This window comes from Neopsephotus bourkii, unplaced genomic scaffold (genome assembly GCF_033783945.1).
Source record: "Neopsephotus bourkii isolate Nb327-2 ecotype Australia unplaced genomic scaffold, CSIRO-AGI_Nbou_v1 NB_1814, whole genome shotgun sequence".
NCBI lineage: Eukaryota > Metazoa > Chordata > Aves > Psittaciformes > Psittacidae > Neopsephotus > Neopsephotus bourkii.
Window position 1 is genome coordinate 847,468 of NW_026902287.1, and position 25,751 is coordinate 873,218.

At 42.3% G+C, this 25,751-nt stretch overlaps 1 protein-coding gene across 2 annotated transcripts in view; it reads left to right on the forward strand.

The window, feature by feature from the left end:
- The first annotated feature begins 4,401 nt into the window (after nucleotides 1-4,401).
- Nucleotides 4,402-25,751, forward strand: part of DGKQ (diacylglycerol kinase theta) — an 81,886-nt gene continuing 60,536 nt past the window's right edge. For both annotated transcript variants that reach the window (XM_061342688.1, XM_061342689.1), the window contains exon 1: nucleotides 4,402-4,677. In XM_061342688.1, the coding sequence (XP_061198672.1) occupies nucleotides 4,470-4,677 (208 nt within the window). In that variant the 5' untranslated portion in view covers nucleotides 4,402-4,469. The remainder of the gene's footprint in view (nucleotides 4,678-25,751) is intronic.

Here is a 25,751-nt window from a genome sequence, read left to right on the forward strand (position 1 = left end):
GTGTAGGTATGAGAAGTTGCATTTCTCTTTTGCTTTCCACTGATGGCCAAAGAATGCACAAATGTGATCTAATACTTTCCTTGTCTCTTCAGTTGTGAAATTTTAGCAAAAAACCACATCTCAAAACAGTATCCCACTTAAATGAACATCAGGATTTGCTTTTGAATTAGGTAACGACAACTTTAATTATGAAGAGGTAAAAAAGGCACAAGTCTGAAACTGCTTTTGCCTAGGAAGCTGATACTTCTTGAGCCACTTCTACCAGATTAACCCTCAGTTTTCAAATACTGATGCACTTGTTTAAACCAACCCACCTGCCCTGATAGCCCTCTATTTCTTCTGGCTGCCAACCAGGACACATTCAAAGCACTGCCTGTGTTTTAAATTCTTCATTTGTAACAGCCATAGTTTATTTTAAATTTTCCTTTTCTACCTCCACATATAATTTATGTCATACCTCTCTTTCAGTGCCTAGTGATAGGGAAAGAAACATTCCTAGAGTGAGAAAAGCCTTCTGTAGAATCTTCTCAATTTCAGTCTGTGCCCATTGCCTCTCAACCTTTTCACTGGTTGCCACCGAGAGCAGCGTGCCTCCTTCTGCTTTCCACTCCTCTACTCCTGTATTTATACAACCTTACAAAATCTTCTCTGTGCCTGGGTTTGACTTGATTGTTTATTGTCAGCTTTTTGCAGCTTGCTTACAAATAAATTGCTTCATGAAAGAGTTGAGTAACTGGCTTTCATAGTATTGAGTGTCAAGCAAGCACTGATACAATTTACTGTATTACTTAAAAGATAAAAATATGTGATATTGACAGCACATGAAAGTAATTTAATTCTGTACATAAACTGGGGGTAATGTACCAGAACTTGCAATTTTCAGTGGTATGAAAGGCTTTTAATACGTCAGTATGTCTTCTCCCTAGATACACAGGCTGCAAGAAGGTTACAAAATGTTCAGAAGTCCCAAGGTGTAAAGGTTGCTTGATTTACAGAATGCATCTCTACCAAGTCAGGAAACTTGCAAAAATGAGGATTTTCCTGAACTGTCTGCCCTACAGTTGTATTACTTGAGTTTGCTGAGGTCACTGCAAGTACTCCAAGTACTGCAAAATATTTATCTGGGTATAATACTAAGTAAATTATCTTTTCAGAGGCATCACACTTTGACCCTTTTTACTGATCTGGTCAAAACATAGGAAATGGGTGCTTTTAGAATTTTGCCTGTTTTCATCTGTGTGGCACTTCTTTCTTCTAAGAAGTGGTAGTTTGTTCCCCTTTATTCCATCTTTCAATTATCAGCCTGCAAAGCAAAAATTTATGCAAGATCAAAATCCCCTTCATATTCACTGCAGCTTGGAGGTTTATGCACATCTTTTGAAACAGGCCATTCAGATATGGTGGATATCTCATGATTTTATATACTTATCCATTTATTTATATATATTGAAAGACTGGAAGAGCTGCCAAGCCTTTAACAAACGCAATCCTTTGTTCTCTACCAGCTCTATATTTTACGATGGAAGCATAAGGGTAGAAATTACCTCTTCACCTGTTTATGGGTATCTGTAGTTCATGCTAGAGTAGATGGGAATCTTGGTTTTGAATCAAAGCCTTAATGGAATTCCACAAAATCTTTTAAACTGAAATGCTCCAGAACATTTATCCATGAGAATATATAATTCTTTTAGGATAAACCAAGATGTTTTTTCCCCATAATGTTCTTTTACTGTTCATGATATTGGGCTATCTGAAACAAGTTCCAAAAAAGATCTGAATATAAGTTGAGTATTGACTACAGTTTCTGGAGGATGACCCCGTTCACATATCCTGACCCAAACAACCTATCACAGTTTTACCACACTGAGCTGCCAGTCCTGAACAAGGATGAATGTCTCTAAGAACAATTCTGGCTAACAGCACAGAATTCCACCTAAAAAACCACTGGCACTTCTCATCTAATTATAACTTTTGTCATAATGTAGTCAAACTCAGCTTGTTTGAAAGCACTGAAGTAGACTACGTGGGAGTTAAGGCAAGCAGACAGCATGGCAAATGTTCTACTTCTTTAGTTTCAGTCTCCTGTTCTCTGTTGAAGAGCGATTTAAACATACCTGTGGTCTCCGAATTCTGTGAACATCTGCACTCTCACCTGGTGCACAGAGAGATAAAACTCAAGGAACTGTATCAGCTCATACCAACTGACAATATAGCCAGACTGCTAAGAGATATAGTCTTGCTGTGTGTGTGTTTAGGTCCATTCACATTTGAAATGTCTTAGTGTAACACTTTGAATCCTAGAATCGTGGGATAATTCAGTCTGGAAGGGACCTCAAGAGGTCACCTAGACTAACTGCCCTGCTCAAAGCCACATCACATTTTGTCTCTTGTCCTTCCAGCGAATACCACTGTAAAGAGCCTTTCTCCATCTTCTTGAAAACTTCTGTGTTGGTACTAAGGGGCTACTATGAGGTCCTCCTGAAGCTGTCTCTTCTTCAGGCTGAGCAAGTCCCGCTCCCTCAACCTTTCCTCAAAGGGTGAATGCTCCAGCACTCTGACCGTCCTGGTGGCCCTCCACTGAACTTGGTCCATTTTTCATTATGCTTTCTGTACTGGGGGCCAAAACTGAATGTAACACTCTAATGAGCACTGAGGAGGCAGGGATAATCCCTTCTCCCAGCCTACTGCCTGTGCTCCTGAGCAGCCCAGGATTCTGTTGAACCTGGTCGCTGCCAGGTTCTCATTTTTCACAAAGAGAACAACCAGACATTGGAAGAATCTCCACAGGGAAGTGATGGACTCCCCAGTGCTGGACACTTGTAAGATTCGACTGGACAGGATGCTGGGACCTAGACTATCTAGTCTAGGTCAAGCTTTGCCTAGAAAAGCTGGACCAGATGATGCTTGCAGTTCCTTCCAACCTGGTATTCTATGATTCTACATGCCTAGAAATGTGTTCCAAGAGGCCTTGCTCTAAGATTACCACAAAGGCCAAAGTGGGGTTGAGTCTGTGGGAGATGGGACCTGTCATTATGGGCTTTGGCTCATTCAGCATTCATGCACTCATTTGTGCATTCAGCAGGCACAGCTCTTCAAAGCAAGGGGGTTCACTCTGTTTCCCTCTTCTGCATCCTCTTGTATAGCTGGAGCTCCATAAAGCTTTATAGTATTTTACATATGTTTGTAGGACCAGTTAGAACTACTTCAAAACATTTGTATCTTAACTGCTCACTCTTTCTCCAACAAAAAAAAGGTCACACCAAGCTTTCTTTAGTCTCTGAAGTGATTTTTAATGTTTCTCTTTCAACTGGTCAAATCTCTTACTCCTGATCATAAATAAGTTCATATTAACAGCACAGAAAAGACATGTAAAGTAAGATTAGTGGAATTTAAGATTAGAAGATGCTAAGAAATTTTAGAAGGATTTCAGTGCTGGTCTACAAGACAGCAGGATGGCTTATTAAGCCTTTCACCAAAATACAAACAAATCAGAGTCAGGGACGAAAATTTAAACTGCTTTTTTCTTGTCTGTGGCTTAACGAACACACCTATGTGTGTTGTTTGATGGAACAGTTCGCATTGGAAGGGACCTTCGAAGGTCTTCTGGTCCAAATTTCGAACAGCCTTTTCTCACTGCAGTCTGCTCCAGCCTTGGTACTTCCCCTGCTGTAGTAACAGGCAATGAACAGGCATACTGGGGTGTAAATGTTTTCAAAACTAGAAAGGTGGTGGTAAAGGGAACATATAGCACAAAAGTGTTACAGAAGAGAGAGACTGCTGGGCAGAACCCATCATCTGTTCTTCTCATAGAGGCAGAGATGTTGACAGCAGAAGGTAAAACCATAGCAAGCCATCTTCTACCAGTGCATCATGAGAAAACTTGAGATGGGAGTTTTGTGCGCTCCAGAACTGCAGGGGCCAGGGGCAGTGAAACTGCCCTGCACAGTGGCACAGTAAGAACCTGGACGTCTTTACAAGCTTCACAGTGCTAAGCTGCAAACCGAACCCGATGCTCCTTGCAATGAGACCCTCTCACAGGCAGCTCTGTCTGGTTCCTCGACGTTTCCTGCTGCGGGCCTGTCACCACCACAAGGCCCGGCGCTGCGGTGTGCGCACCTCCCCGTGTTGGGCTCCACCGGCACTGCCGCGGCGGACCCGGCCTTCCACTGCCCGGCTACCTACTTGTCCCGCTCCTGCGGGGCAACTCGCTCCGGGAGGAGCAGTCACCTCAGCTGCAACTCCCGGGCCAAGCCAGCCGGCCGGTGCCCCCCGGGACGGCCGCCAGCGGCAGCCAGCGGCCCCAGACGGGCTGCGCGGTGCAGCGGTGCTGCCAGCAGGGGGCAGCTCATCGCCACCCGCAGAGGCCTTCACGGGCACCGCCCCCGCCCGCCCCCAGCCGCCGCCGCCGCCGCCGCCTGGGGCGGAAGCGAGGGCGAGCGGCGGCTGGTGCCGCGCCGCGAGGAGTGGGCATGGCGGACGGGACGCGTTCGGTGCGCGGTGGCAGCCCGGCCTCCAGCCCGGTGCTGGGCAACCGGGGACGGGCTACGGCAGTGGCGGCGGCGGCGGGGGGGAGCAGCCCGCCGGGCCACGGCTTCCGCAGGGTGACCCTCACCAAGCCCACCTTCTGCCACTACTGCACCGACTTCATCTGGGGGCTGGCCGGCTACCAATGCGAGGGTGAGGGGTTGCGGCGGGGCTGCGGGGGGCCGGGCGGGCCGAAGGGACGGAGCGAGGGCTGCCGAACGGGGAGGGGGGGGACAGGCCGGCCGCCGCCGTGCTGACGGGCGGGTGTCCGTCGTGCGGGACCGGCTGGGGACGACCGCCGCTTCCTGGGTGAGATAGGGGGGAATATCCGAAAATACTGCTGGTAAAAATGGTAGTAATAGTAGTAAGTAATGTGAAAAGAGCCTGATAATAACAAAATAACACATTGTGCTAAAATTAATCTGACAATAGTACTAAAACCTAGTAATAATGGTAAATTGTAATAATAAAGTCTAATGACAACTGATTCTAAAAATTCTATTAGTAGACTACTATTAGTAATAAATGTTAATAATAAATTCTAACAGCACTAGTCACAAGCCTAACAGTAATAATTCTAAGTTACAGTAGTAATATCTAACTATGATAATGATTAAGCTTCTGATAATAATGGTAAAAATTGTAACAATAATAGTGAAAGATTGAGGTGTGCAGTGCCTGCTCCTGAGTGGTGACAAGGGTATTTGCTGTTATCCAACATTGCCCTTGCCCATATCAAGGTTTCCCGTATCTGCCAAAATGCCTGATGGCAAGGAGGAGCCACAAGGTACGTGGGGTTTGAACCTTTTAAACCCAGGAGGGCAGAAGGGTTCTCTAGGTCTCCTTCCTGGCCCTGACGGCAGCAGAGGTTCCTGGAGACGATGAAATTATGGCTTGTTCTGACACAGCAAAACCAAGCGGTGTCACAGGGAAAAGAAGGTTCTCACTGGGCAGTTTTGGGTTGTTTCCTGACAGAACACCTTGATATCTTCCTGAGCGTATACAGCCCACCTGACTTGGGTTGCATCTGCAAGGCTGTCTGAAATAGCTGGGCTGTACAAGAGCCTCGTTCAGGTGGTGGTCAGGTTCTACAACCAAGGCTGTGTTTGTAAGACAAGCGCCCTGCAGTTCTTAAAATAGCTCCTTCCTTTTGTCATCGTTGTGGGTGAAGGGGGTGCGGGATTAAGTTGGGTGCAAGTCATGTTCCTGTGTGGTGCCAGAGAAGTCTGGCAGGAACGGGTTTACGTTTGCTTAAAACTTTGGCTGAGTGATGTGTTGTTCTGTCTGCATGGCACAAAGTCACTGCATCCCCTAACAGCAAAGAAGCCCCAAATTCAAGTGAAAATTTCTTACTCTGTCAAAACACACAAGTCTAGTCTTTTACAGTCTTTTATTATGTTACTGCCTTAAAAAAGGCAAATTGCTGGAATCACAAAAGTGGGCATAAAGGTGCCAGTTTTGTTACTTGAAGGGCTGAGTGCCTTTGGTATGTTAACAAGAAGATGCAGGTCTCCATCCAGGTTACCTCATTTTTTTCCCATTCACATACTATGTATGTAAAGGTGTGCCCAGCTGTAACTTGAATTTAGGGTCTTTTCCTAATTTGAAAACTGCACTGACAGTTTGTGGTTTGGAAATTGTTTTCCCCTTTGGCTTTTCAGGCTGAGTTCTGGGTGAGGATTGTTAGCACCACTGTCTAGTGGCTGTGTGCTAATGAGGCACTTGCAAGCTGCATTGTTAAGATACCTCTTTTAAACCTAGATGTGAAACCTCCACCCCAAACAGGTTATGTGTGTGAGGGAGAGAGAAAAACACATTCAGTCTGCATAAGGTGTACCGTGGGAGGGGAACTCTGTAATGTCCATGTCTCCTTTGGGTTAAGAACTGATCTTTTTTGTTATTGTTCATCTGTCTGTTTTCAACCAGTTATGCTCAGTGTCATGTTTGTCTTTTTCAGCTGCTAAACAACAAATCTCAAATATACCCGATGGGTCACTTGCTGATGGTGGCTGTTTTTGACAGCCACACGTACACCCTTGTACCTTGTTGAATAGCTTGGCAGCTCCTTCTTTCAGAGTTACTTAATAAATGCTAATATGATTTCTCAAATGGTATTTTAAGTAAATTCCATTTTATAATTACTTCCTTGTCACATTTGCTTTAACTAATGGAATCTGATCATCGTTCTTTAGCAAGTAATAAGAGTGATCTCTAAGAGTGCCAGGCTGATTGAAAATAGAAAAATAATCCACCCAGCTTTTAGGGAAGGAAATGTTTGCAGTAGACTGCAAAAACTTGGTAGATAATTGCTATCTCCTTTTTCTTCTCCCCAAGGACAAGCATTGCAGGTATAATTACAGCCGAGCTATTGTTGGCATTATTTGGATTCCTTTTGATAACCCACCTACAGGCTTCGGGTGTTCAGTCTCCTGATGCTGTTTGTACTGAAGTTGCCTGAAGCTGTTCTTGATCAAAACTGAAAGTTCCCAAACTTGGAAGGGAACTGAGCATGCTGATGATAAGATCTGTCAGTTAAAGAAAGGGTGGGGGAAGCTCCTGCCCATCATTATTTTGACTAGTTGTGTGGCCTTAATGACCTGGAGTTGAGTTTTAATTGTGATCATGCTTTTTTGACCCTTGGAAAGGGGCATCTTCTATATGTGAATGATCAGGTCTATGGAGTTTTTCAGTAAACTTACCAGACACTCAGCAGGCTGGCATATGCAAAAATACAGGAAAGTGTAACGAATTCTTAACGCATTTATGGCAGTGCAGGCCAAGATAAATGGTCCTTCCCTTTTCTTCTTGTGAACTCTGAAAAATACATAGAAGAGATGCTCTGATACTCTCCGTACAAGGCAGGAAGTGTCCTGGACCTAATCTCTCAGATTTAGAGTAAGGTGCTGCTTCTCTCTTCAGTTCAGGGCCAATGCCACTCTTGCCAGCAGTTTGTACAGCACAGAAGGTATTCCTGGGGATAATAGCAGCACTGTTGCTAGTTTGACAGGATGTTTTTATAAGTGAATTTTTACAGGTAAGGCAGTAGTCATCCTCTGGATTAGGTCTCCAGTTGGGTCTGAAGATGTCACTGTATTAATAAGCTTTTGTGCACTTACTTATTGTAACCTCTGTTAACCAGGCGTGTAGCTGTGGTTTAATATTTTTATTCCCTCCCTCCTGCAAATTTGTTTTACATAAAATCTTTGTAAATGACTCTTTATTTTTCTTGCCACTTTACTCCTTATAGCTGTCACTTCCTTTGATAAGTGTGTGTGTATGTGAAAGAATAAGTCATGTCTGGATTGTACCATGAGCAGTTACTCTCTTGTATTGCTCCTGCTTTCCAAAGCCTGGTAATTTCAGGTTTGAGTGGGTTTAAATTTCCTCAGGCTTGGGGACAAAGAGTCAGGGTAACAGACTGCATTTCTGTGCATGTATGTGTGCATCTTAAAACTGAAAAATGTTAAATATATTAAGTTTGTATAAGAAACTAAGAGTTGAGTTCTCATTGGTAGCGCACAGAGGAGCAAATTCCATACACTAAAATAATAGCTAGCAGGTATTTTAATTTGGAGATTGGGATTTATTTTAGCCACCAATAAATACATTTCTTATCCCAGTGTAGTGTGGTTTTGTTTTTTTTTTTCCCATAAAAGACTTAAAAGATAAAATGTAGGAAGAATTATGAATCAATGCATTTTGGAAGCTGCAAATATTTCCAGTGCTATAAATCCTTCTAATGTTAACTCAGTTTAGTTTATTTTAGCCAAAGGTAAAATGTAAGGGATTTAAATAATATGCAAATTTGTTAGTAAATGTGGTAATTATTAAAATAGTAATAGTAAAAAGTAATTTGCTTGGGTTTTAGGCTTTGTATTCTAAGCAGAACCTCCAAACTTATTCCAAGGTGAGAAACCTTTATTTCTCCTAATTTGGTTTAGATGTTGGCTGACAACACTGCTGCTTTTCCAGAATAAAATGTAAATGATGACCTGGAGTTACATTTATGCCATAAATCTTTGACTGAGCAAGACACCCAAAAGGTGCGGTGATTCATACAGGCATGTTGCAGACATGGGCAAACCATGTTGTGCTTTGTCACTGTAGCAGAACCTGGAGATCTTCAGACATCTCTGCAGTGGTCTGCGGTACGTATTCTGGACATGTATTGAACAGTCTGTTCCATCTAATGACTATTCTGAGTAACTGGAGCCAGACAGGGAAGGTGTGTTTTAGTTTAAAGCTGGACATTAGACTAACAGGGAATCTGTCTTTGTAGGGACATGGAAATAGTAGCAGGAAAAAAAGGGGTGATGAACAATGCCCTTGAAATCTCATCCTGTCTAATTAGTTTTGCTGTTGGGACAGCCAGCTGGAACATCCTTGACCCTGCTGGCTTCTGTCAGCTCAGTTTTGAAGGAAGTAGATGGTGTATTAGATTCTTCAGAAAGTGTTAATGCTTGCAGTTCAAAAGGAAAACAAATTCTTCCTTCTTCTGTTGAGCTTGTCTTGCTTTGGGGGCATTTTGAGCAAAAAATGAAAGCTGCAAGAAAGTAAAGTGGCAGGAAAACCTCCCCTCTATCGTATAATCAGTTTGAATTTTCAAGACTTGCTGGCTTTATTCTTTAGTGGGTTCCTTGTCAGTGGTGGGGCCCTTCCGTGCAACTACAAGCTGTTTGATGTTGAGACGCAGCGTGAGTTTGTGGTTGAGATGTTGTTCAGTGGAGGTGCCTTTACTGCGTTTTAAATTTACATTGAATCATGTGACTGAATTTGTCTTGGGAGCAAACATAAAGGCTGTCAAGAAAGGGTGTGGGGGGGGGGGGGAACCAAACCCTAAAACCCCAGCAGAAACACTCCCCGAAAGAAACCCTGACAGAGAAACTTATCTCAGTTCTGGTCAAGCTGAAACGTGTTGGGAAAAATGACACTGACTGACACCCTGAGAAGTGAAACTTAGTGGTCTGGATTTGAAGGATAATCCATTTTGTGCTCAAGAGAACTCACACTTTTCTTTTTCATGTCTCCCTGTGACAGTGCTTCAGAGGAAGATGTTCTCAGCATTGGTGATCCAGAGAAAAGGACAGGGCTCTTTGCAAGGATGCACACAGCTTTTGTAGCTGGAAGCTATTTTGTATTGATAGTGTTATCCTAGATTTCAGTCCAGAAACTCAATTAGGTAGTAAGTAACTTACCGCAGAAAAGTGCTAAAGCCAGCAATCCAATACCATCCTTTGTTCTGTGTCACTGCCTCAGTCTGACTTGGCGATAAATGACAAAAGCAATAAAGAAGGTGCTCATCACTTCTTCATGGTGTGGAGTGGCTGTGACTGGTACTCTGCAGGTTTTCTTCCTAGATGACCTTTCGTCTAATATTGCTTAGCCTATATGTTCAGGTGTTCCTCAGCCATCTTCTGTGTCTAATACCCTCAGGTTCTTTCCATCCTGCACAAAATTTTTCAGTCTCCTGTGTAGGTTTCCTGTGGCCCATATTCTTGCAATGCTGTGCTAAGGGTCTAAAAATCCATTTATTCTTTCTTGTAGTTGTGTGGGAGATAAATGCCAGAGTAGTTATTTCTTTCTCATAAACAAAGGACATTGAACTCTACAGTTTTTCCCATAAAACGTTCTCTAAGCACTATACTGAGCCATTTAACAGCATTTTCTTTAAAAATTGGCTAATGTTTCAGTCAGAAGTGACCTCAGTACTTCATGGGTGGAGAAGCACTTGCTTGTTCCTGTTTTCTGTGATGTTTTCATGCATTAGATGTGTGCTAATGCATCCCGTAGTTCAGGTTTGGTTTACTTTTGGGAAGTAGTACATTTTGGTAACACATCTCCTTTCTCTTAGAGATGGTGTGCATTCCTCCTTTATAGGTGTAGAAGTTTGTTTTAAAATGGGATGTAGCACATCCATCTCAGCAACACAATCTCCGATTATTCTCTTGTCCTTCAGTTTTAGTCATAAGCAGTATTTTTGAGTAGTGGTGTTACTTTTATTTCAATGCTTTACTGATAACATTAGAAGCTATCCTGGGGTTTTCCATGTGAAATAACCCCATTAAGCAATCACTTTGCATTGACAATTGTTTTTTAACAAAGTACACATTATGTACAATGGGCATTTATTATCTAACTGTAGATGGTGTCTTGAGGTGGAGTCTCACTCTTGTAGTGCTATGGAGGATGATATGCAAAGGCTTTCACTGTTTATTCTCGGCAGTTTGTAATGAATATTTCTGCTGATTTTCCCCTACCCCCTTCTAAACTCTTAAGTCGAGGGATAAGGAACTTTGCTGTGTTGTTTCCAGTGGGTTCCCCCCAGGCAGGGTCCTTGTTGCTCGTCTGTTTTCTCTTTGATTACTGTAACTTGTCCATAATGTTGTTTTTCTGCTTAGTACCCTGTAGAAACCTGGTTCTCATCCTGCTTTTGCTGTTCTTTTCTTAGGTGGCAGCTTTGAATTATCTTTGAATCAGGCTGTCCCTGGCTGAACTTTGCTTTTTGGTTATGTCACTAGTTTCTTCAAGAGTTATTTCTGACACTGCATTTCATCAGCTCAAACTCTTCCTTCTAGGCTAAATGTTGTTCATTAAGCACATTTTGATGTGTCTCAGGAAAATCCCCTTGGCGAAATTTTTGCAGTACCTATTGAAAAGAGGTGACTAAGTTGCATTCGTGTATTTAATTTGACTCTGCTCCAGTGGGGAAAGAACAGGAGGTATGTATAGCATTTCGACCCTTCTAAAGGATTAAATAATATGTGCTGATCACCTCATGTTTTATTGTTTGTTTATTTGTTGTGAGAGTTTTTTGCTTTTATTTTGTTCAGTTGGGTTTTTGTTTCTTTGTTTGGGTTGTTTGTTTGATTTGTTTTATATAGGACCTTTCAGTTTTCAAAGAAGCCTGTTCAAGAATGCTCCCAAGCAGAGGACAAAATGTAACATTTGTGTATCACAGTGTGATTAGGAGCTCAGCGGAAGTATACTATTTTTTCCTAAATGTACCACCACAATCTTTTTCCTTTTAAACCATATTGTTACCAACTCTTGTCTCACTTCTGTTGGTCTGTTATTTGCTAGAGTAAAGTTAACCCAATATTTCACTTCCTGATTTTATATAAATATTTGTACTCACTTGGCTCTGGAACAATGTGGGTGTGTGTGTCTGTATATACGCCTAGGTATATATTCACATATATATATACATGCATTTGAAAAACATGTATTTTTATATATGTTTGCTGTTTTTTTGCTGTTTAAAATTGAATATGACTGATTACTTGGAAGTATGCTCGGGATTACAAATGTAGTATGTTTCTATTGCTCGCCTGCTTGGCTTCATTTTTAAATAGCACTTGTATGACATAGATGTCATAGAATCATACAATCAATTAGGTTGGAAAAAACCTTTAAGACCATTGAGTCCAACCGTTACCCCAGGAATGCCAAGCCCTCCCCTAAACCATGTCACTGAGGGCCTCACCTACACAGTTTTTGAACACTTCCAGGGACAGTGACACCACCACTGCCCTGGGCAGCCTGTTCCAATGCCTGAGCACCCTCTCTGGAAGAAATGTTACCTAATATCCAGTCTAAACCTCCCCTAGCACAGCTTGAGGCTGTTACCTATTACTTGTTACCTGGGAGAAGAGACAAACCTTCACTACAACCTCCTTTCAGGCAGTTGTAGAGAGCAGTAAACTCCCCTCGGAGCTTTCTCTCATCCAGATTAAACATCACCAGTTCCCTCAGCCGTTCCTCATCAGACTTGTGCCCAGACCTTTCGCAAGCTACATTGCCCTTCTCTGGACCCACTCCAGCATGGCACTTGCTGTGTAAAGATAATGTTGTTCAAGATCTAAAGCAACTACTAGTGAGAAAAAAAATTACTGCATTTGACCACAATTTCATCTGTTCCTGGAGATTTTGCTTACAGAGGACTGCTAGAAACATTTGTGATACTTTGGTAAACAGATGTGTTTGGGATAAACCAACTGATTTGAACTTGAGGTGTTAAAATAGAGCAGTGTCTTGTTATGAAGAGTAGTGTTAGATTACAGTGGCTAGGAAATAGGACTTCCAGTTTAAGAGCAAGAGTATGTAGCAATTAAAAAAAAAAATCTCTGTTCCTCATTGCATTGCTTTCTCCTCAGGAGAATGTGTCACATTTTAATGTTTTGTAATGATGTAATCCAGGAAACGAGTCTGTACTTTTTTTGCAGTACTTTCTCTGCAGCGTGTGGAGGTAAGAACTGGTACACCTTGTTAACCAGCGAGCGTAGGAATACTCCACGAGCCAGTTTCTTCAGTGTTTCAAACAAATGCTTTCTCAGTGCTGAAATCATGGCATGGTTTAGAGCTTCAAAAGAAGGCAGAAGAATACAAGGAAATTGCTAAGATTCCTCTAAACATGAAGAGGGCATGAAGGAAGGATCTGAGCATCAAATAAAAAGGCTGGTCCTGTTGGAGGCTGTGGATGTTGTCTTTCAGAATAAAAAATGCTCTTTGTGAGATGAAAAATTCTCATCAGAATGTAGTTAGGATGCCAGAGTCAAGTATAAATCATCACACATACAAATTTGCATGGGAAACTGATTAGGACTAGCAGGCCTGCAATGTGTATACTATGGAAAGCAGCCATTAGACTTGAAACAAAGGTGTGGGTTGAGTGGCATGACCTAGGAAAAACTGCTTTTTCACATTAAACCTTTTCTCAAAAGAGTGTTGATAGGGAAGAGTGGAAGAGATTTCAAGCTTCTTAGATATTCGCAAATATTTAGAGAATTTAAACCTCTTAAGGCACTTCCACAAGTTGATGCGTGAATTTTGGATAGCCATGGATGCCATCAGTTATATTGGTGACGTAGTACTGTTCTGGGACAGTTGTGCCATGAGAAGTGAGCAGTGTGTCTACACTCGCTGCGTGAGAGTTGTCATTTTGTGTTAATAGTGGCCCCTCCAAAAAGTCCCAATAGCTTTATTCTAGAAGGGGTTGAAACTTGAGGAAAATGGTGTTCGCAATTATGTTTGATGCTCCAACCCTCTGTCTAGATGCTGAGGAGACTTAACTCTGAAAATAGAAGACGCTGAGTGAAAAACTGAGCATATGACTGAAAATGAGGTGGTGTGAAAGAAGAGGTGTAACCTTAAAAGCAAGTGAAAAGATTCCTGTTTTGTTTTCTGTGCCACTGACTTGGATGCCTGTGGTTTCCCTTATGAAGAAGAGAAGTTAACCAGTGCTGCATATTCCCAAGAGCAGCTGGGGATATTAGACTTCTCCAGCTGAATGCTTTTTCAGAAATAGGCTGAAGTAGAAGGTAAAAATACTGTAATGTTTTAAATACCCTTCAAAACAGCTAAGTATATGCATGTCCATTCTGGTTTGACCCCTCTTATTCTGTTCCTTTAATATTCTTTTTGTTCCAAATAACTCCTGTCTGACAAGTGCCTTGAGATTTCTTGAAGCTATTGTATTTTCATTCAAGCACTTTTTCTTCAGGAGGAACAAATACATAATTAAAAATGAAATCCTCCTCCCCTACCTTTTCACAAGTCTGGAAAGGTAATAGAGATATACTTACGCAGTACTTTTGCTTAGTGTAACTTTTTTTCTCCATATGGCCTCATGGGAAGCCTTAAGAACCTTTCCGCGTGCTTTGGTAAATATAGAATCATAGAATGGTTTGGGCCCTAAGATCATCTCGTTCCACCTCCCCCTGCAAGGTCACCTCAGACTAGACCAGGTTGCTTAAGCCCTCTCCAACCTGGCCTTGAACACTTGCCAGGGATGGAGCACTCACAATTTCCTTGGGTAGCCTGTTGCAGTCTCTGCTACTGCCTCATCACTCTCGCACTAAAGAACTTCCTCCTTATATCTAACCTAAATCTCCCTCGTTTGAGCCCATTATCCCTTGTCCTAACACTACAGTCCCTGATGAAGAGTCTGGTATCTCTGGCATCCTTTTAGGCCCCCTTCAAATATTGGAAGGCTCCCCTGAGCCTTCTCTTCTCCAGGCTGAACAGTCCCAATTTTGGACTTGCTTCAGTAGCTCCATGTCCTTCTTGCATTGAGGACACCAGAACTGCACACAGTACTCCCAAGTGAGGTCTCACGAGAGCAGAGTAGAGGAGCAGGATCACCTCCTTCGACTTGCTGCTCACGCTCCTTTTGATGCAGCCCAGGATACGGTCGGCTTTCTGGACTACAAGCACACACTGAAGCCGGCTCAAGTTCAGTTTCTCATCAACCAACACCCCGAAGTCCATCTCTGCAGGGCTGCTCTGAATCTGTTCTCTGCCCAACCTGTAGCTGTGCCTTTGACTCCTCAACCCAAATGTAGGACCTTGCACTTGGCATGGTTAAACTTTGTAAGGTTAGCATCATTCCACCTCACAAGTGTGTCAAGGTCCCTCTGGATGGCATTCCTTCCCTCCAGTGTATCAACCAAACCTCACAGCTTGGTGTCATCGGCAAACTTTCTGAGGGTGCACTCAATCCCACTGTCCATGTCACCGACAAAGATGTTGAACAGAACTGGTCCCAGTGCCGATTCCTGAGGGACACCACTTGTTACTGGTCTCCAGTTGGAAACTGAGCCATAGTCAACTACAACTCTTTGTGTGCAGCCATCCAGCCAGTTCTTTATCCACTGAGTGGTCCACCTATCAAACTGATGTCTCTCCAATTTAGAGACAACGCTGTCACACAAGACAGTGCCTGACGCTTTGCATATGTGCAGGTAGATAACATCACTTGTTCTTTCCTTATCCACCAATGCTGTAACCTCATCATAGAAGGCCATCAAATCGGTCAGGTGGGATTTGCCCTTCATGAAGCCATGCTGGCTGTCACCAACCAACTCCCTCTTTTCCATATGTCTTAGCATAGTTTCCAGGAAGATCCTGCAGAGTACAGAGGTGAGACTGACTGGTCTGTGGTTTTCTGGCTCTTCCATTTTCTCTTTCTTGAAAATGGGAGTTATATTTCCCTTTTTCCAGTTGTTTGGAACGTCACCTGACTGCTGTGACTTTTCAAATTTGATGGATAATTTGTGTGTATAAATTAATAGCTGATTATGTTACATAATAAATTAAGAACAAGTGCTACAAGAACTTGCCCTGCCAGTCTGAACAATTAAAAAGAACCACACCAAACATGAAGCCAGATACAAAGCAACAAATTTGTGAACATTCAGCCCCTCTTTAGGAATGATTTCTAGTTTCTTATGGGTAGAGTTTGAATTTTACTGTGTTGTGGGCAGAGCTGCTGCATCTTGGAAGTTCTCATGCACACATAAGTGGTGTTTGTGGTGACATTGCAAGCATCTGTTTTCCAAGTGGATGTAAACACTCAGCTTCTGTGAATTATGTATTGTCTAACTTGTGTGAAAGACCCTATTCCTGAAGTTCAAGTTTAGTCCTGAGTCTTATCAGTGTCTCGAGCTTAAGCAGTGGAATTGAAATACCCTTTCTTAACAGGAATCATAAGGTTTGAAATTCATAATAAAATTAAGAATGGTGGTTAGAAAAGAAGTGTATCACAAGATACTAGCACCTTCAGTTTGCTAGCCTTTCTGGAAACGGTGCCTAGTGAGTGTTTCACTTTCCTGTGATTCATCACTGTATGAATCATTTGCCCTTGGTTTCCTGACCATGTCAATACCCTCACAGCAACCACGTTGAAGAAAATACTGAGTGTACTTACCCAGCTGGCACAGGACCCTCTTACTTTGCTTTTTACCTGCCTCCATCCCTTTCTTTCCAGCTCTGTTTTTCACTCAGATTCTATAGTTTTGTACAGTTCTGTCTGTGATGCAGCTTGGAAATGAAGCTCTATAGGAATGAGACATAGAGGTTGCCATGGCAACTGGAGTGTTTTGTGGGTTTTTTTTGTTTGTTTTTTTTTGTGTTTTTTTTTCCCCTTCACTTATTTTGTTTTGTGGCTCTAGAAAGTGTGGAGATGCCTTAGATAATACTGAGATTACGCAAGTTGAAAGAATACTTACCTTGGGGTTACACATACTAATAATTTGTCCTACATTTTAATTGTACTCAGTGTTTCTTTTGAAATTAAAACTGTGTTGTGGAGGTATGTGGGTGCTATTGTAGCTAAGATTAGCAGTGGTTTTTATTCTAGTCTCCTCAGGATTTTTATTACACTTTTATATTCTGTGTTCAGCTTTTAAGAGACAAGGTGGAAGGAAGTGCACCTTCAAGGCATTGCAACCCTCCTGCTTACCGGTTACATAAGTGAGTGGAGGAGTTTGGTTTTGTGTGAAATGCTGCCTGTTTCTCCTTCCTTGGTCCATTCAAGGACTTAGAATTCTTGTGGTTTTACCCCCCTAAAGCACTGCAGGCACGCGGTGTACGTTGTGTGCCCCTGGGGCAGGACTACATTAGAGCTGCTCTGAATGCTGTAGTGTTGAGAATGTCTCCAAATCTTTGAGTATTGTGAGGAATTCCAGGGAACTGTGTCGGCATCAAAGTTTTCTGCCAAAATGCCATCGTGGCTTGTGAAGTCCTACTGTTCATTAACTTCTGCTATGGCCCATCCTGTTTGTTTATGTGTAACACAGATTCTTTTTCAAAACTGAAGATATGCTATCGTTATTTCCCTTTTATAAGTGGGGACGCATTTGGCTTGTATATAATTAAAATTGCAGAAGTGTTAACAGGACTGATTTTGTAGGAGGTATCTGTGTTGTCCACCTGGGTTTTCAGAAACTAGTTACTGAAGTATGACATTGATGTTGTGTGAAGTTGCATGTGTTACGCTGGAAAACTAGTGATAGTGATGCAGAAGGCCACATATATGAGGGCTGGAAGCTTGCAATGTTTATGTGGGTTGCCTAAGCATGGTAAAAGTTTCAGAGATGCTTGCAGTAAATATAAAATTGTTTTGGTGGATTTTTCCTTGAAATTGAGGGCTGTATCAGATTGCCTTGTGGTTTTTGTGTTATTCTGTTCTGAATACTGTAAGCTATAGCTCTTTGTTTTGACCATTCGCTATGAGTCAGCTGGAGAGTGCTGATAAACAATTGACAAAGTTACTCTTTGTAAAGCATCACCCTGAAAACAGTGGATTGGAGAAGCTGCTGCAGACAACAGTTGCAGGGACTCAAGTACCATATCTTTAGCATTCATGACACTGGTGTACATGTCCTACTGCAGTAGGGAGTTCTTTGGTCCAGCTGTGTCTTCCTTATCACTCTCCTGTTTTTAACCCTTACTTGTTTCTCTGCCCTTGCAGATGCTGCAAAGATAACACCTCTCTGCTCTAGCCACTGTTCATTATGGTTCAGTTGATTGCATGGGTAATCTGCAGTGGAAGACTGAAGAGGTTCCAGTTTAAGACAGAGCCAGGAAAAAAGACTGATGTTGAAGTGGTCTTCAAGAGGCTTGTCTGTAGTGGTATCTAGTACCTGATTTTACCTCTGTGGCATCTTATTGAAATTGATCTGGGTGTTGTTGGTGTCCTCTCTTTCTCCCTTCAGGGGTGTTAGGAGCTATAGGTTTTCACTGCAGGTACAGATGAGAGGTTTTATGTCAAACTTCAAACCGCTTGACCCTTTCTAGTTGTGTAAAGGCTGCAGACTGGGAGATGTGGCAAAAAAAAACATGATTGTATACCATGGTCTGGCATCTAGTTTGCAGGGGCTGTACAGAAGAGCTCCTAGAGTGCTTTGACCTCAGATAGATTTCTATGGTTCAGAGATGATTTCTTTCCAGGATCCCTGTCTTCAGGATCACTTGAGTACCACTGCTAGCCTGCTAATGTTCCCCTTTGCTGGAAGGAGAGTCACAGCCATCCCAATGGTCTGTGGCCTTTGCATCAGGGGTGTGACTTCCCTGTAGTGTGCTAGCACATACCAGTAGTGTGTTTAGCAGCGGAAAGACAAATTCAGTGGGCAGAGTGCAAAAACTGTGTTCCTCCAGGCTCCTCGTGCAACTCCCCATCATGAGTGCGATGCCTTTTGCTCTGGAGGATCTTTCTGGGGAAACTGCCAGGAGATGAGTTGCTGAGCTCCCTCCTGATGTTGTAACTGTTTTCAAGATTTCTGGTTAGGCGTCAGTGAGCCAGTGCCTTGTCACAGGGCACTGTCCTTTCTTTGGCCTAATCCTCAAGAGAAGAGAAGGTGTTGTTGCTTTCTGGGTTTGAATGCAAGTTTGACACTACCTGTCTTCCATTGTCTGAGGAAGAAAAAGCTTCAAGTCATGGACCTGTTCTGTGCTGAAATCCCATGCCTTTGAAATTCTGTGCCCATCTTCATTTCATAGGTGATGGGAGGAGGGGGAGGGTGTTTTGCTGACAGGTGGAGTTCTGTTAGTTCATTTCTCAATTCTGGGCTTACTGTACCATAGAGGATGGGAGAAACAAGATAGAGTTTGTCATAAGACATGGGAATATTTACAGCCTTGCTGATCAGAGAGTGAGTGGTTCTTAGGGTAGCCCAGGGGCTTTGTAAAACTACCAACATTTTAGCAAACCTGTTGTAACCAAATTGGTGCTTTTATGATTGATGGTTCAAGTATATAATTTAATTCATTTGACTCTATCGTTATTCAGTAGCTTGTCTTGTTTTCACTTGACTTGTTGCTATTGTATTTTGCAGCAGCTTATCTGAAATAGAAATGAACAGGAATTCAAATGTGTTGCCTTGAAATTATAGAGCTCAGATGTTACAAAAACATTCTTTTGGGTATCTGTACCTATAAATAGAGCTTGCTCTCAAGTAGACCATTCTAGAGATGTAAAGTACACCACCATCTACATTGTGCAGTGGAAAACTGCATTTTTATCAGACAGAGTGTATGCTGGTATCTCCATTTAAAGCAGAGGCAGGTATGGCTGGTTAAGTTGGCAAGGCCAGAGAATTCTGGAAGGAGAAAGAAACTGGTAAGTACAAATAATCTATAAAGACGCTCAGTAAATATTTGGAAAACCTTAACAGGTTTCTTATTACTTCCGGATTTTTGGAAGAAGATCCACAAAGTGTCACTGAACTGTAAGTCCACTAAGGCCCAGGGTTCTCATGGCAGTGACAGAGGAGGGTGGTTTTGATGTCTCACTTGTTAAAGCTTTCAGAAATTTTTCCACTCCTGTCTTGCTGTTGTTCAGAATGGTCTGGAAAGATGAAAGCTTCTAGTGACAGCTTTCCTGGTGACATTTAGCAAGCATTGCACAACAGACTTCTAAACTTAAACTAGGTTGTGTTTTTCTCTGAGAGAGCACACCAGTATTGCACACAGGTCTTTGCATGTTTCTGCTGAATTGGGAAATAAGCTGGCAAGGTCCATGTACTGTGTCCAGCATTCCTTTCAGTGAATAGTCACTGTATTCAGGCTGGCCTGTGATCACGGTTCTAAACAAAAAAGCTGAATGTGTCCTATGTTGGCAAGCTGCTACAATGGAGAAGGAGCTCAAAGCTGTGTAGCAAATGTAAAAGTTAAGTCCCACAAAATTCCAGTGAAAGGAGAGCATTGCTTTTAAGCAATAGCATCTTCATCAGCTGGAATGGTCCTGTCTGCATAAGCAGTTCAATAACAGTGTGTTTTATGTAATAATTTTAAAATATTGAGATTAAAAGTATTTTTCTCCAGTGTATGACTACTTAGCCTGTGGGTATTTCCTCAAAGCTATTGTCTTCTAATTATCAATGGATCTCTCCAGTGAAGGCAAAGGCAAGCCTGCTGAACAAAATAGCTTGCTTGCAGGGCTTCAGAAGTGAGTGAAAAAGCCTCTAAAGGGCAGAGGCACTCTAAGATCAAGCCTGTTATTTTGGCTTCTGTCATGTCAGTCACATGCTATGGAGGAGCAGGAAGAGAGAAGGAAATAATCTACTTAGTTTTGACCAAAATAAAACTTTGTTTTGATAGTGTTAGACTGACTTGGCCTGAGTTCTATTGGTGCTGATATGCCCTTTAAGTCCCACTGATTCATTGTTTGGAAAGTAGAGACTGTTATTGTTGTCTTGCATAACAGCTTTGAAGCTTTGCTTTACTCCCTGGCTTTGCTAGATTTGCTGTTTGTTTTGTTCTGTCCATCCATAGGCAGTTGTCCTTCCTCCTTCTGTCTTTGGGGCATGCTGCAGTAGCTATGCCTTCTGCAGTGAGCATCCTTGCCATGGTGTGCCTAGGTCTACTTTTATTAAACTAATTTGAGCAAGCTGATTCTTCCATGTTCAGCTTTCCTGTACTCATCTTCCTTCCCTAAGCACTCATAACCAGCCTCTTTATAAATCAGTGCTGCTGTTTAATGACTGTGAACTCCAGCAGAGCCGAGCTGGAAGTGAAGACATCTCTATGGGTACTGACAATCAGAATAGGAATTTTGGAAGCCTTTACAGGTCGTGGACTAAAGCAGTTTGGTTTGGTGATCTCCAGAAGGCAAAGGGTCCTGCTGTGTTTCAGGGTAACTCTGGGTAAAGTGACTGGACTGAACAAATGTTTGCATCCCTTCCATTAGTAAGAGGGGTAATAAGAGGATGCCTTGTTTTCACTTCCTCTAGCAGTGATTGCCAGTGCTCTTAAAAAAACAAACCAAAACATATTTTTGTCACTTAATGGTATGATCTTCCCTCCTCCCCTTCTTTCTTCTTTATCTCCCATTTCCCTCCCTTTTTCCCTCTTTTTTCCTCTTCTCCTCTCTTTCCCCCACCCCTTTCCATCCTCCTTTCAGGACAGACTACCTGAGTTTTTGAGGTCACTTGCTGCCCAGCTCTCTGTGAAAAAAAGTAATATGTTACCTATGTGCTTTCATTACAGTTACTTCAGGGACATACTGAGATTTGTGCCCAAAGTGGTAAATATTCTTGTAGAGATTATTTTGACAGTGTATGTGTCACAGAAATAGCACACTGTCTAAATTACAACATGCAAATGTTTGACATCACCTCTGCAGGGTTGTTACTACTCTTCTGTCTTTCTGCTTGGAGTGAGTTTTGTTTTGCAGGTAGAGAAAGATGAAAATCCCAATGCTTCCCACATAGTTTAGGCTTTGTAATGTCCTCATCTCTTCCTTCCCAGCAGGTGTCTTCTCAGGTGCAAATCATGCGAGACCTCTGAATTCTCACGGTCATTTGTTTTGATAAATGCCAAGACTTTTCTGTTAATTGATGAATTTGTAGCATTCTTAGGCTTGGTGTCTGTAGTAGACAAACATTCTGTAATGCTGAGGAGCATTTGTATTCTGAAGAATAGCTCTGACTCTGGGGAGAGAAAATGCCTCTAACTACTGAATAGGTTGCCATGCTGGCTTGATGTAGCATAGGCAAATTTAATGACTCCCTTTTGTTCTATATTGTCGATGCCTTGTGTAAGTTGGTGACATACGGAACAAAGATTTGTAATAATTGTGTCTGTTCAAGAGAAATATTTATGTTGCTAGAAGTACTAATGTTAATCTCATCACTGAACTTTACAGGAAGCCTGGGAGTGTTTTTGAGGGTATAATTTAACCTAAGTTATTCTTTCAGTTTGATAAAAACAAGGTATATGTTCCGTGGTGTAATTTATGATCGAGTATATTGATTTAAAGTAAAAGAATCTTGGCTTCTTTAGACTGCTGTGCTTTAGCGAGCTGAAAGGAGTCCTGCTGTTTTACAACCCAGGAGCCTGACGTTAACTCTTCAGACTACATAGTCAGATGTACTGCACTCTAATGCTCTCTACTGGAGTTAATGAAAATGAAAATTACTTAAAGTATTGCAAAGGAATTGAAAAATTCACCCTGATAAAGTGAATTACCCCTTTGGAGTAAATGGTTGAGTTATTCTTCCTGTAGTAGCTGCTGCATTTGAAACATAGTCACCTTTATTGTAAAGCACAAGGCTATGAAAGTGCATTTTGTGCTGCTCTGAGACTGCTGTTAAACTTGATGGCTCTGATTTCTTGCCAAGGTCAGTTGTCTGTTGCAGCAGGCACATGGTAGTGAAAAAAGTGTCTTGCTGTCACCTGTCCAAGGAGCCTGCGAAACTCCCAACAGTTCCCTGGAGAAATAGCATTAGAGGTGTCGTCTGGGTGCTCACCACCCTGGAGTCTGCAGCCAGGAGACTGGTGGTTCTTGGATCTATCCACTAGCAGCGCGGGCTCTGATCAGAGTTATCACAAGGTAAACATCTGTGATCTTACCCTTACGTCACTGGTAAGGAGATGGATTTTTTGTGTCCCCCTTCTCTTCAAACAGTTGCTCCTCTCTAGGGGTAATTAATCTTCCGGGCAGTTGTGGCCTGTTGAAGTCCTCCCATGGTTAATTCTGCCAGCGTGGTGGGAAGCATTAAGTGGCATGATCCTGGTTTTTCAGAGACCTACCCATCTTCAACTGGCAGAAAATGTTGCAGAAAAAGCAGCTGTGATTTGTTCAGATGGAAAAAGATGAGTTTTATTTGATGCATAAAATGCAGTAATGAATTGAAGGTTGTCATGTTAAAAAGGAGGAGACAGAATCTTGGGGTGTGCGGGTTTGTGATAAAGGATGGAAGTTTCTGTGGAGATGAGGAGAATGTAATTGTAGGTCCAGGAAGCTATTTATAAATGTGTTTAATTTCCGAAATAAATACTTCAAATTTTTAACCATAACATATGTGCAGAGTGCAAAGGCACATTCCAGTTCAGGACAGGAGGAGTAAAGTTGCACTTTAGATACCTCATGAGGACTTCATGTTTCTCCACCTACTGTGTTCCATCTTTTTATAAAGATAACCTTTTAAGGTTGACACGTTTGGGTAGGCAACATCTAGAACACTTGTAATACTTGCAGACACCTGTTGTGTAGAAGGTTGGGGTTTTTTTGTCCTGTACAATTTCCATGTGCTCAAGAAAAGGTAAGCAACATTCCTGTGGCCACCCAAAGGGTGGTCCAGTGCCAGAATCAGTTGCTAGCTATAACCACAGCCTTTATTTTTTGTCTTGTTTTCTGAGCATCTTAACAGAAGACAGGCATAACTGAGGTACTGTGCAAGGGAGTTTCCCTCCAGAACTGAAAGCTGGCATTCATAGCGTGTGAAATGCTAAAATAAAACCACACTGACTACAGGCCTAGGGTTTGGGTTGCAGACAAAAGCAATAGAGGGAAGCAATGAACTCGATCGAGGTTGCAAGTGGAGTTGTGGCAGTGATCTTAGTAGGGTGTATGCTACTTGACTCTCTTGTTAACAACCCAACACCCCTTCTTCAAAGGCCGGTAGTGAGTTGAGAGTTCATGTTGGACATTGGCTGCTGACAAATCTATTTAAGTGAATTCATTTTGATCTACCATCTGATTGCCTGTTGTCGATGAACGTAAAGTGATGTGTATGAAGGGGGGGACAGATACTCTTGCAAGTTGATGAGCCTTGAGTCAGCTTTTGCAGATTAGGCAAAAGGTGAAGACAGAGGTGTAATGATGCATCCAGGGAAATATTTGCCCACTGTGTAACTGTCAAAAAAACCCACATATGTGAATAGGTCCATAGTGAGTTGTGTGTTAAACTGATCGCACTTCCATGAGAGTATCAAATCTATTTTGGTCTTTGTATTGACATTCCATGATCCTCCTTGGAGATCAATTTGGTAGCTCTACTTTAGAAATACAGTTGTTAAAGTTAAAAAAAATATAAAGAAATAGACTTATGTGTTAAAATACAAAATTACAAATAAATTTATGTTTGAAAAGCAGCAAAACTGAATTATGGTAAGTATTTCCTCAAAGAGCACACAAAACTGATTTTCAACACCTAGCATTTTTTTCAGGACTCTGTGTCCTTTCAAAAGTGTGAGAAGAATATATGTCAAATCTGGTTATTTCGTAAGCGTTTCTCACCCAGCCATGTTTACATGGGTCACTGATACATTGGTAGAGTCTGTACGGCACGTAATCCACCTTTTCTTCTTTCTACTTGTGGGATTTGCTTTGAAGTCTGTATTGAGGACAGAAAGAAAAAGGGTGGTGTGGAAAAAGTGTGGCATATTCGAGGGTGAAAACAGCCCTTGCTTTGCTATCGAGTGTTACACAGCTCATGAGTTAAGAGTGATGCCCAGCTTTTATCTCCTGCCTTCCTAGGGAGGGCTGGAGAGGGATGTTTTCTGTTTTCCTAGAAGTGTAGTTTGGAGAGCTACTGTATGTTTACTGGGTGCTGCCATACATATGTGTTGTCTTTATTAAATCACCAAGTCAAGTAAAATGTGTTCTGGGAAGTGAAGGCTTATGGGCAGAAACTGCTGTAAAGCTTTGCCTCATGCCAGATGTGGAGCAGTCCTGTGGTGCCTGATAGCCGTTGCTCTGAATTCCCAGAGGTGCTTGTGCAGGGCCTGGTTAACTTGTGTATTGAGTTACTGTGTTCACACTTGAAATAAAAGCAAATAGCCACTTGGAGATACTTGTCTTGTGGACTTCAAGGGCCTGCTGCTTCTTCTGCAGATCATAACATTTCTGGGAGCGATATGTAGTGCATTGCTTTGTTCTTTCAGTTTGCCTGCTTGTGAACCAGAAAAATGAGGGAAAGCAGTGCCATTTCACTGATTTCATTGGTCACTGATGATTTCCCCTTGACTAGCTCTCCTTTATGAAGTTTTTGACGGTTGCCTGATTATATTTGAAGCTTCGTATTGTCACCAACTGTGGGTTGGCTCCCAAAGCCATGGGAGCCTTTGTCACCATGTTTCTGCCTGCAGTCCCCCTCACCTAGCCAGGTTCAGCTGAGCTTCAGGCATCTCTGAGGCAGTGGAGAGGCTGCCTAAACAGATGGCTGCGGCAAATGTCTTCTGGCAGTGGCAGGGTGTATGTGGTAGATTGCGGACTAGGTAGTAATGGGCAGGTAGGTTTTCTCCCGCAGCCTCTGCAGCCCTGTTTTCACAGCGACCAGCTGACCCTCCTAAAAGTGTCCGTAGAAGTGTTGTGGAGACCTGTGGAGAGAGTAGGTTACATCCATCTACATCCATGTTGTGATAACATTACGTAAATGTGGTAAGAATTTACCTATTCACCGCGTGGGCTTGTACCTGTTTTTTAGAGCAGAAGGTGCATCTTTCCTCTGCCCAGTCAATCACTTGTTCTCTTTGGTCTCTTCTGTGCTGATGGGCTCTCTGCTCCTTCATCCATGGTGACCACCTTCAGAGGTGTTGGACATCTGCATTTGTAGCTCTCAGAATCTGCATTAATCATCCCTTTGCAAACTGTTTCCACCCATTTAGCCAGGAACCCTATTAACCTTAAAGATGCACATAACACTTAATAGCAGCCATTAAAAGGT